The 12,585-nt window shown below is 41.9% G+C and overlaps 1 protein-coding gene across 1 annotated transcript; it reads left to right on the top strand.

Annotated features, from left to right (window-relative positions):
* Nucleotides 1–2,641: 2,641 nt before the first annotated feature.
* On the top strand, nt 2,642–12,072 carry LOC125889421 (uncharacterized). The gene is made up of 4 exons (XM_049577438.1): nt 2,642–3,132; nt 7,814–7,863; nt 8,401–11,058; nt 11,147–12,072. The coding sequence occupies exon 4, from the start codon at nt 11,155–11,157 to the stop codon at nt 12,070–12,072; it is 918 nt and encodes a 305-aa protein (XP_049433395.1). The 5' UTR covers nt 2,642–3,132; nt 7,814–7,863; nt 8,401–11,058; nt 11,147–11,154.
* The last annotated feature ends 513 nt before the right edge of the window (nt 12,073–12,585 follow it).

Genomic DNA, 12,585 nt, shown 5'->3' with positions numbered 1-12,585 from the left:
GGTCATTCTGTACTCCTCCATCACCTGACTGTAGTCTCCATCGGGCCACCAGAGGAACCGTAACAAGTCACGGTCTTCACCGGGTACATTCAATTGGTGAAACATTGCCTCAACATCTGCAGCAATAACAACAGACTCTTTACGGAATCTTGTCAAAACTCCCATCAGTGAACTTGTTAGGTCTGGCCCTTGTAAGAGCTGCGAGTTTAGTGACACTCCCTGAAATGTTGCCCCACAGTCAAACACCACTCGAAGCTTTTTCTTTTGTGGATGTAAAACACCATGATGCGGTAGATACCATTTTCGACCATCACTGCGTTTCAAGACACTGTCTGGTACCTTTTCTGCGTAGCCTTTGGATATCATGTCAGACATGAAGATGGTGTAGTCCAAATGAAAAGCAGAATCTCTCTTGAATCTTCTCTTTAAATTCAGTGTGCGTTGTTCAGCCACAATTTTGTTGTCAGGCATGGATGTTTCCCTTTCCTTTAAAGGTAGTCCAATGCAGTAATGACCATTGATGAGCTTGGCAGACTTGGAGACAAAATCCAAGAACTGTTGGTCTTCTCTAGAAGGTTCTGGGTTGTCACGAGCACACTCAGGAAAGTCGATCTTGAACTGCTGTTCCCACAGCTCATCCAGTTTCACAACAGATATCCTGTTTACACTTATTTCTGACTGTTCCTGAGCCTCATCGTTTTTGCCTCCTAGTGGTCCATTAACTGTCCAACCAAGCATGGTTTTGACAGCGTAAGGTCCGTCTCCCACACTCCGGATTACATCCAGCGGTTCCAGAGCCTTCGGTACATCTGAACCAATCAGCAACTCTATTTCAGAGTCAATTTCTGGAAGATGCATATCTCTCAGATGAGGCCAACAGTTAATGTCATTTTGATGTGGGATGTTTCCTTTGTGTACTGGCATAGTCTTCTAACGATCGTATAGATCGTTGTGGAGCAGATGAGAGTGAAGTTGATTGGCAACAGTTTTTTCAAGGATTTTGGAAAGAAAAGGAAGATTAGAGATAGGATGGAGGTTATTGAGGTTGTTGGGGTCAGCACCAGGTTTTTTGAGTGTGGGAGTGACAGCAGCTGTTTTAAGGGGTGAGGGGACACTACCAGTGGTGAGGGAAGAGTGGGTTATGTGTGTGATGAGAGGGGCCAGAGAAGAAGCAGCAACAAGAGCCGTTGGAAGGGGGTCCAGTTGACAGGTGGAGGTTTTGGATTTTTTGATGAGATCAGCAATTTCAGAGACAGAGGGCAGGGTGAATACTGAGAATGACTGAGAAGGGGGAACAGCAGGTAGAAAGGAGGGAATGGTAGCGGGAATGGCGGGAAGAAGTTGCTGATGGATGTTTGTGATTTTGTCAGAGAAAAAGGAAATGAGTTTATTGCAGGAAGCATTTGAATACATGTGAGGAGGAAGTGAGGAGGGGGGCTGAGTGATGTTTTTGAGTAAGGAGAATAAAGCTTTGGAGTCCCCTTCATTGTGGTTGATCAGAGTGGAATAGTAGGTAGATTTGGCTTGAGAGATGCAGTTTTTATAGTGGGAGAGATGGTTGATATACATGTCCTTATGAATGGTGAGTCCGGTTTTCTTGCAGAGACGTTCTACCTGACGTCCTTTGGCCTTAAGTTGACGTAGAGTGGGAGTGAACCAAGGTGACGAGCGGGTGAAGGTGCCTGATCTGGTTTTGAGAGGGGCCAGGTTATCCAGGAGATTTTGGAGACTGCTGTTATAATGGGAGACCAGGTTGTCCGGGGTTGAAAAGCAGTCAGCAATGGGGAGGCAGTCAATACCAGAAGTGAGAGAGTCAACTTGAATGTTTTTAATATTCCGGAAGGAGATGGTGCGTGGGGGGATTGTCCTGGAAAGATTGAGTGTTACACTGAAGGAGAGCAGCATGTGATCCGAGTACGTGAGAGGATCTGCCTTACAGTCAGAAGGAGTAAAACCAGAGCAGCAAATTAAATCTAAGATATGTCCTTTGGAATGTGTAGGGAAAGTGGTGTATTGCTGTAAATCAAAACTGTCCAGGCAAGATGTAAAGTCACGGGTAAGGGGATTATTACTGTTGTCAATGTGAATGTTGAAATCTCCCAGCAGAATAACATTTGAGGTGAGTGTGGTAAGATGGGTGAGAAATGTAGAGAATTCAGTTAAAAAATCCTTGTTAGGCTTAGGAGGTCGATAAACTGTGGCAATTATTGTGGGGACAGAACCAGAAAGCTGTGAAACAAGGCATTCAAACGACTTTGGAGCTGGATAAGAGACCGGCGAGACTCTCCACATCTCACGGTAAATCATCGTGAGACCTCCTCCCCGGCCGGAGTCACGTGGTTGACTGGTGTAAACAAACCCGGGAGAGTGGAATCGTTCAGGGACATAAAGTCATTGGGCTGTTGCCACGTTTCAGATAAACATAGAAAGTCAAACTTACGGTCGGTGAGGAGATCGTGAACAAGATGTCCTTTACTCGTAGCGGCGGATGTTAAGCTGTCCAATGCAGACGCTGGCGTTGGTGTTACCATGGTTACCAGCCGTGTAAAGCAGGTTAGCAGGCCTGGCTAACACGCTGGAGTCAGCACCCGGCCAGTGTTCGAGGGCGTCGAGATGTGGACCAAATGGACTTGATCTGACCTGAGTTGTCCAGGTGGAACGACCGACCGGATCCTCGGTGGATGTATCTCCGGCGGAGAGGAACAGCGATGTCCGGCGGGAGGTGAAGCACAGCCGGCGAGTGTCCTGTCGCGTGGAAGCGGAGACGAAGCAGCTCGTCAGCAGAGTACTGCAGGATTCCTGTCACTGGTTGATGGATTAAACTCAGGAGGAACCAGAGGATCCCGGAGCAAAGGCAGGAGTTAACACCCAGCATTGTAGGCAGGACAGGCAGCAGTACGTCCAGATAAGCCAGTCTGTCAGGTGAAGCAAAGGTCGGTATCCGTCCACGAGCGTTAGCCCTGATAGCTCATCAGAATTAAAAGTATGAATAAAACTCACACTCGCATCAATTGCATAGTCCGTAGGACAATAAAATATCATTAAAGCGTTAAAAAAACACTAAAAGCGTCCCCCCCGCGAGCAGCGGCAGCCAGACGTGCCAGCGTTCACTCCCGGAAGTTGAGATTCAAGGTATGAGCCCTTTGATTTGTTTCACATTTGTCTGACGTTCCTTCTGCAGAGTTTCTATATTGCAAGCCATAGCCTTGGCTGTGAGTTTGACCGTCCTCCTCTCTTCCATATCATTGCTTTTTTTTTTGTTTCACTCATTTTCCATCATTTTCCAGCGTACACAATTCATCCAAAAATACACTGTAGCAAATGAGCACAAATCCGCAAATGAACGGCATTCACAATAGCCTAGTGCCACCTGTCGGCACTTCCACAGCACAGCGCCACCAGTGCAGCAACCTCAGCTGCACTCCAGCAGCAGCACAGTGTCACCAGCTGTCAAACAAACCAGCGCACAGTCTCCGCTGACCACAGCAAACCAAGAGCGCTCAACAACACAAGCCAAAACAGTCCCCAGTGGACAAGCGGCAGCACATCCCAACTGTGTTCAAACTTCCAACTTTACACAGACGGAAAAACAAGCCTACCACTTCTGATGGCTGTGATGCGCTGCTGTCAGTTGGTGAGATTTCCTCCGCCGGCTGTCAACTGTGGCGTCTCCAATATGAGGCGGAAGAGAAGAGAGAGAGTCCAAATTATCACAATGTCCATTCACTCCAAAACTCCGAGATCCAATCCATCCGTGCTTCCATGCGATCAGTCCATGGAGTCCGGTCCATTCAGGTGTGTCTTAGATGCGGCTATTTTCTGTTGACAAATTATAGCGACTGCTATCCATAAAAAGGCCGCTGAGAGGCTTAAGTGGGCTCGCATCTGTGACTCGTTCCTTCATTGAATCAGTCCACTTGACAGTTGTATAAGTTTTATTTTGCAAACGAAAGAAGACTTACAATACAGTGATCCGAAGTGACGGTCAACAGAAAATATCAGAGCTCACTCAACCCCCATTGTCTCCCTTCCCGCCAGGGATTTAAATGCCCAGTTAAATAACTTAAACCACACCCATGTGTCAACCACCGGATGTGACATACCTGTGCATACATACAAATAAACAATAAACATAAGCAAAATATATATTTTGGCTCTTACACGCTGGAAAAAAATTTTTTTTTCATGTTGACGAGATGGCGTTTTGGGTGGAGCGGTCGCCATGGACGCAGAGCTTGCTGTTTCTGTAGGTACACATTTCCTGGGGACACCTGCACGTCTCGGCCCCGCCCACTCCATTGTGATTGGCTAAAGCTGTTTTCAGACCTGGTGTGCGGAGAAGGAGGTGGCTATTGATTTTAAAACAGTCACCAGGATTGAGCTAAACCAGGTTCTCCGCCAGTTTTATGCCACTGTGAAAAACAGGACAGGTGAAGCTTACGGTTTCAGCAGTTATGTTGGCCTTCGTGCGCTGACCTGCACATATTAAAACTGAAAGTAACTTGTACTTTGAGGATTTTAATAATCAGGTACTTCTTTACTTGCTTTTTTTAGGATTTTCAATATGAAAGAAATGCTCAGTACATCACTTTAACAGCTAACCTTTCTAGATACAACACATTCATCAGCTGTCTCATCCGCATATCATATGTTGGTGCACAGTCTCACTTCCACATAAGAAGAATAAGTTTCCTTGCCACAACCATACCACATTAAACGGCCTGAGTTTCATACTTGTCGTACAGTCGTGACACGTATAGGACAGCAACTAGTGGGTTAGGTTCCCAGCTCTTCTCAAAGGCATTAGAGAAACATTCAAATATACTCTTCCAATAACTGAACAATACCCAACATGTCCAAAGAGAATGTGTTAATGTCTCGTCTGCCTTTTTACACCTGTTACAGAGGGGGGAAACATCAGAGGAAATCTTATACAATCTGTCTTTGGAGTAGTATAGCCGATACACTGTTTTAAAAAAAATGGATGCTTGAATATTATATGCTCTCTGCAACTGCTCAAATGACATAAAGTTCCCATCAAGGTACAGAGCACCTATGTCTTTAATATCTTCATCACACACATTTGATATAATGTCTTTGATATTGGACTATCAAGTATTTGATATATCAATATATCAGTATATCAAGTATAAGTATTTGGTGCTTTAATGTGTAATTTGATTAGCTTCCAGATTTGAGCATTCTTAATCGCAAAACTATTACTGTAATTTTTTTTTTTAATATACTTTATTAATCCCCGAGGGGAAATTCAATTTTTCACTCTGTTGTCAATTACACACAGGTCCGAAAACACACATGCACAAACTGGACCTATACATGCACTAAGTGGAGAGATGTCAGAGTGGGCTGCCCATGACAGGCGCTCCGAGCGGTTGGGGGGTTCGGTGCCTTGCTCAGGGGCACCTCGGCAGTTTTGTTTTGGTTGGGCTGTTAAGAAGGGCGAGACAACAAAGAGCACGCTCTAATGATAGCCAAACTGGACGGTTACTTAAGTCAGCTGCTGGGCCCTTTTTTTCACCATGATACAATGTTTAAGTGAGCCACCCAGTAGTAGACTTTAAAGTGTGGCAGGCCAAAACCACCCTCACCCTACTTTTTCACATTCACTTGAATAGATTTCTCTAATTGTACTTTTCACTTTTACTTGAGTCATTCATTACACTGAAAAAAGTGATTTTGACCCCTAGTAAATGTTACTTATATTAATTAAGCATATTTTAATAGAAATAGTTGTGTTATTTAACTCCACTTATAAAATATAAGTAATTTCAACCTATATTGTCAAAAATATGACTATCGTATTTTATTTAATTAAATGTAGCTCGAAAAAATTAACCAAATTGTGCATACCATCCGGTTTGGATTTTGAAGTTTGCGCATGCGCAAGAACATACCGCCTTTTTAGGATTTTGGGGTGCAGGTCAGTTACTCACTCTGGAGTCTGGACACCCTGCAGGTGCATGTTGCTCTCATTACAGGCTGAATTCCGAATTGTTTGGGTAAGTCTTTAATAATCATTGGTATGTCGTAGTTTAACTTTCACCGTGTAAGCCCTATTTACTTTATTCAAATGATTATATACTCAAGTAGTTACAGCTATGGGCCTCTTTAATTCAGGTGGTTAAGCTAGTGTTGGGAATAGAATGATTTTATGTGTTTTACTATCAGTTGTGTTTCACTATATAAGTTTTAGATATGTGAACAATGAGAATACTGAGATGATTTCAGCTGATCTGAATGTGTTTGCTTTGCAGAAGTGGAGAAGTACAGGAGAGGAAGAGACATGAAGTCTGAGGAGCACATATCGCAATGCTTAGATAATTAGTTTCATATATGGTAAAAAGAATAGAAAGTGATGTACAGATAGTAAGGTACAGCACGTGTTGGGAGTTGTGTTGTTCTCTTGTCTTTCAAAACAGGAACCATGCCCCCACCGCCAGCGGGAAGGAGTCAGATTAACACAATTGCACAATGACACTCTGTTACGCTCAAATATACTGGGTCAGGGAAAGGACAGGAGGTCAGACTTCGTGAACTGACACACCTTTGTTGTTCGTCAGGGACGTGAAGTTGAGACCCAGAGCTCTGTAATTTTATTCCTTTACTGCTTAATAAACTACATTAACTGAGACCGAATATCTTCTCCTATTGCTTCACTAAAGAACACGCAGGACTAAGCTCACACATAGCACATTAGAGAGTAGGATGAGACTCTTAGTCCAACACTAGCCATGTGAGGATGTGTTAGCTTGTTAATGCTCCTGATATTAGATTGTCCATGTGGCTAAACACAAATCAACTCGGCTCCGGGCGGGGTATCAGAAATGGTGAAATGGTGGTTTAACTTGAGTCGGTTGGACTTTGATTCGGTTAAGGGACGTGTGTGTGTGTGTGTGTGTGTGTGTGTGTGTGTGTGTGTGTGCGGGCGGCTGGAGGAGGAGGAGGCAGAGGCTAAGGCTGCGGTCCACCATACACACCGTGTCGTGTGTGGCGACCGGCACAGGCAGCAGGTGTGTGTGTGTGTGTGTGTGTGTGTGTGTGCGGCCGTTACCTCCTCCACGTCGGTCTCTCAGCGAACTACGTCCGACTCATATGCTGCCCAGTCCCGCAGCTCACTCATTTTGTATGTTTCTGCATTTATCTTCGGTTTACCACTGAGGCGGACTCGTTCTACATGATCAATGTTTTTAAAAATAACGGTGTCTGGATAGCTCCTGTTAATACTGGCATGCAGAAGTTTTATGACATGGTGATACTGTGTTTAGTCAGACATGCCATGCAGCAGGGGACATGACATTTATTACAACTATATAAAAAAAACCTTAATTTTAAATAAACGTCTTGTGAGCATCTGCTCATTGTACAGTAAATATGTTCTCCAGAAAGGATGAAACAACTGCAGTTCCAACAACATATTATTTGAACATGGGACTTTATTTACTATATTTACTATCAACGAATTTCTTTAAATTCATCATTAAAAATGTTAATAAGTTAAATGTTTATTTTTTAAATTAATAATTTATGCAATATCTGAATGCTGTGAAGTGATCTATAATCATTTATAAGAAGTATAGCACATAGAAAGTAATCTAGTAGTGAATAAATAACATAGCATCTCTTTTCTTTCCCTAACTCTAATCTGTCATCTGATGTATATTTCAGTCATGCTGAGGCACAGTTGAGATGTAGACTTTTTCACTCATGATTTTGTACTCAATAATAAGCTTAACATTTCTTTACAGACACAATGTTGATAACATGTTTTTTATATTGTGTTTATACTTGGCAGGTTTATCACATCTGATTTTCAACCAAGCTTCAGACCTTTATATTCTTTAGGTAAGTACATTTAACAAATAGATTCCTTACTGCCATGTTAATCTTGGAAGTGATGCAATGATCAGTTTAAATTTAACATTAATTTCATCAATAAAACTGCCAATTGTGCCAAGGGAATATAATCGTATTTAGGTGTGTGTAAGTGTGTGGCATGTCTCTCAAGGTCTCACCATGGTCATTAGCAAAGGATGGGTCAAACTAATCATCAGCAGGTTGCCAATAAGGTGTACTCATGATTTCCCATACACATGTAGTGGTTTTAAGTGCCTGTACTGTATGATTCTATGTCATTGCTTTTCCTATGAGACAGTAACACCATATTATCATGTTTGAACAGCCTTACTCTCTTTTGGGAAAAAGGATTTTAATATTACATTCCCTCACATTAAGTATTTTCAAGGTACAAGTTACAAACTTACAAAGTATTTTTTTTCTCTGGATGTAAGGTTTTTGGTGACACGGTGACTGTAAAACACTTAGTAATGTTTGATTATCTGTGTTTTTTTCTTCTCCACTTTTCTGTATTTGTTTGTCTAGTTTATGTGGCAATGTAAAGACTGTGGTGCTGAAGTGTCTAGACGCTCAGAACTTCTTAAACATTACAGAGAAAGACATAGTCATTTTGGGCATGGCCATCATATTAAATGTATACATCCAGATTGTCCATGCATCTTTAAGACTTGGAATTCACTTTTGAGACACCTGTCAAGGAGTCATAGCAATGCCTTAAAGCACTCTGACAAATTTACATTTTCCTGCCAACTGTGTGGCTTTAGTGAACTTGGAACTGAGTGTGATTATTCTGTACATGTAAACCATCATCTAAAAAACAATGAGACAGTCAATTGTATGTTTAAAGGCTGTGAATACAAAACCAACGTATATAGTACATTCAAGTCTCACAAAAGTCAGAAGCACCGCTTGCATTCATTCGTAGATTTTAAGGATGGTGTAGTCCATGGACTTTCTGTGACTGAAACTGCAGAGCCTGGTGGTTCAGACAATGAGGAATGCTGTGACAACAGCCAGTCTGATGTTGATTTGAATACAACAAAGGATCAAATAGATATAATTGAACAAAAACTTGCAGCATTATTATTAAAACTAGAAAATATTTTTCATGTGCCAAGTGCTGCAATTGATGAATTGCTGGAAGAACTTCAGTACTTGTTGAGCACAGCATCTCTGTGTAGTACAACAGATGTGATACAAGACACGCTCAGTAGTTACAGCCTGCAAGTTGATCAAACTTTCATTAAAGAACTTGCATCCACTCTCTGTGTATCTAATCCCATATGCAAGTCAATTGGTAAAGGTTGTCCCTTGGCAACATCGTTTAAGCGCAAAAATACTACAGACAATTTCAAAGTTGTAGAGCCCATAGAATATATATTGGATGAAAAAGGCAAAAGAACACTGCAATATGTTCCAGTATTAAAAGTTCTGCACCAGCTTTTCGCAGACTGTCACATTCTTAATAAAGTATTAGACAGTAGTCTCACATCAGAGGAAAAAGGAACAGAAGTGATATACAGGTCTTACCAAGATGGTATGTTCTTTAAAGAAAACAGCTTTTTATCTGGAGGCCAATTGAGAGTGTTACTTAATTTGTAACACGTTATTTTGAGATTTGTGATCCGCTCGGCACATCTTGCAAAAAACATAAAATCTGTGCTGTTTATTGGACTCTCAGCAATTTACCGCCTGGTTCCCATTCCTCATTGTCTTCCATTCATTTGGCTTTACTGTGCAGGTCTGAAGACGTCAGGAGTTACGGTTATGAAAAGGTCCTAGAGCCCTTGTTGAGGGATCTTGTAACTTTAGAAAGTCATGGTATTTTTATTGCACAGCTTGCCGATCTTGTTAAGGGCACAATACAGTGTGTTATAGCAGATAACTTGGGAGCGAATGGAATTGCTGGATTGACAGAGAATTTTGTAGGTGAATACATTTGCCGTTTTTGTTTGGCCCAGAAGTCTGAAATTCAGCAGAAAGAAGTGAGTTCAGATGCGTTTACTCTCAGAAGCAAAGAGACACATGAAACACGTTAGTTCAGCACAGGGCAATGTGAAACCATGTTATGGTGTTAAAAGGCCGTGTGTTCTCTCTGCACATCTTTCTTATTTCAACGTTTGCACTGGCTACCCCCCAGATGTTGCACATGACATCTTTGAAGGCATAGTACCAGTTGAGTTGGCACATTGTCTGAATCATTTAATGTCCAAAAAATATTTCACACTGGACAGTCTCAATGAGTCCATTTTGAAATTTCCTTACAAATGGACAGACAAGAGTAATCGTCCACATTCTATTCCAAAGGCCTTCATGCAGAACAAAACTATTGGAGGGAACGCTCACGAAAATTGGAGTCTCTTGCGTTTTCTCCCATTTTTGGTTGGACAGTTAGTGCCCTCAAATGAGCCAGCCTGGCAGGTCATTTTGGACCTGAGAGATATTGTGGATTTAGTTGTTGCACCAGTACATACTGCGCAATCACTTGCTTTCCTTGAGGAAAGAATCTGTGATCACAGATGCAGGCTACAAGAGGTGTTTCCAGGTATAAAACTTTTACCAAAACATCATTTCGTCGAACATTATCCACAGATGATTCGATTTTTTGGTCCGCTCGTTTGTCTGTGGACAATGAGATTTGAAGGCAAAGCATAGTTTTTTTTAAACAGTTCGTTCGTCACACACGCTGCTTCAAAAACATACTCTTATCCCTGACGGTGAAACATCAGTTCATGATGGCATATTACTTGGAGTCAAACACAACCAAAAAATGCAGCTTGACTGTCTCAGCTGTCTCAACTGTCTCTGTTGACATTTTGCATTAGGATGTACAGAAAGTTTTGAAACTAAAATACCCTGATATTGCACACATTCAGCTCACTAAGACTGCATCTGTCAATGGAGTGGCATACAGAGAGGGCATGGTTGTTGTTTGTGGCTCTACTGGTGGCTTGCCAGACTTTGCAGAAGTTATCCAGATGGTTGTTTTGGAGGGAAACTTGAGTTTCATTGTCAAAGAGTTTGGTGCTTGGTATATGGAGCATTTTAGGGCATTTGAGTTGTGTCCAACTTCTCAAGTCTCCCTCATTCAACTTGGTGCCCTTGTGGACCAGTACCCCTTGGCAGATTACAGGATTGGAGGCCGCCGAATGGTGACACTTAAAAGATTCATACATATACAAGGTCAGATCACACTAAATCATGTTATGCTTATGTGTTCTTCTGTTTATTCATTTTTTAATATTTGTTTATTTTTCTCTTTCATATTTAGATTGAAGAATGGCAGAGCCCATGAAGCCGAGAGTCATCGTAGAAGAGGATGACTACAGAAGACTTGATCTCCACTCAGGAAAGTCAAAGACTTTAATGGACTTGCACAAAACAATTTGTGATGCATTTGGAATTGAAAGAGACTTTCGGATTCAATTCATGGATCCTGACTTCAATAATGAGTTCATGAACATTACATCAGTGCAAGACATTCAAGACAGAGGAACAATTAAGCTTGTGTACATGCAAAATTGTTTGGATATGAATCCCATTTCAAGGCCGAACTCTCCAAGCACTGCTGGATCATCTGCAAGCCCATCAAGCATTCACACACCTCAGAGTGTGTCCTCATTGTCTTCATCTGACTCCGACACCACCATCATTCTTTCCCATTCAGACAGTGAGCTGAGAACGTGTGCATGGCCCCGTGACTTCACCATTCCTCACTTCCCATACGATGTGGAGGTTCAGCTTCAGCGGGAAAATGAGATATTCAGAGAAACTGGCACAAGTCTGAAGATTCCACCAGGGCTGAAGCCCGACATCCTAGACAAACTGGCTGAAGAAATTTTCCAGTATACAGCATATCTACAAAATCACCAGATAGATGTAGCAGGGGCACTCACCCAAAAATTTCCCTGTTTGCGAGATCTGTCTGCCACTGGATACTACAGCTGGATGATTAGCCTGAAATACAAAATGGCTAATTACCGGACAAAGATGCGGGACATTGGATGTCCTGAAATGACTGTTAATGCATTGAAAAATAAATCAAGAGATGAATGCTTCCATTCAGCCAAAAATGTAAAGAAAGCTAAAAAGGCAGAGGTCAACTATTGTCCTTCACACCCCACTGGCGAAACAGATGACAGTCTGGAAAACTTGCGAGTTGAACTTTTGACTGATGTCAAAGGGCATCAGATGTAAGAGAGAAGATGTCTAAAACTTTCTCCTACCGAAGAAAAGAAGTGGTGCATGGAAGTCCAGGTGATGGAGAGATGAAAGTGAGGTGGCCTGCACTTTTCCATATTAATGAGGTAAATACATGTTTGCTTCCATCCAGTGTACCTCTTTTTATTGTGCATTTCCACTATGTGTTATGATTTCACTATGTGTATTACAAGAATCACCATTACGTAAATAACTGAGCACAGTGTTCTTTGTCTTCTGCCACTTTTTTTATGTGCAACAGATAAATGCAGAATTTCAGCGAATTACAACACATCCACTCGAGACGACCTTCATGGCACGGTTGGACAGTCTTCAGCCTCAGCTGACATCAGTTTTCCAGAAAAAGGGAGGTGTCACTGACCAGAAACTAGCCAAACATCTGCAGATCTTACAAGAGGTAACTGTTCATTCATTGTTGTCTATATGTGTGCTTTAATATATTCTGTTTTAGTAAAGCCTGATCATTAATGTAAGACACATTTCCAAAGA

Source organism: Epinephelus fuscoguttatus, linkage group LG5, assembly GCF_011397635.1.
Source record: "Epinephelus fuscoguttatus linkage group LG5, E.fuscoguttatus.final_Chr_v1".
NCBI classification, from domain to species: Eukaryota; Metazoa; Chordata; class Actinopteri; order Perciformes; family Serranidae; genus Epinephelus; species Epinephelus fuscoguttatus.
The sequence above is the reverse complement of the archived record's forward strand: the minus strand, read 5'-3'. Positions and strand labels throughout refer to the sequence as shown.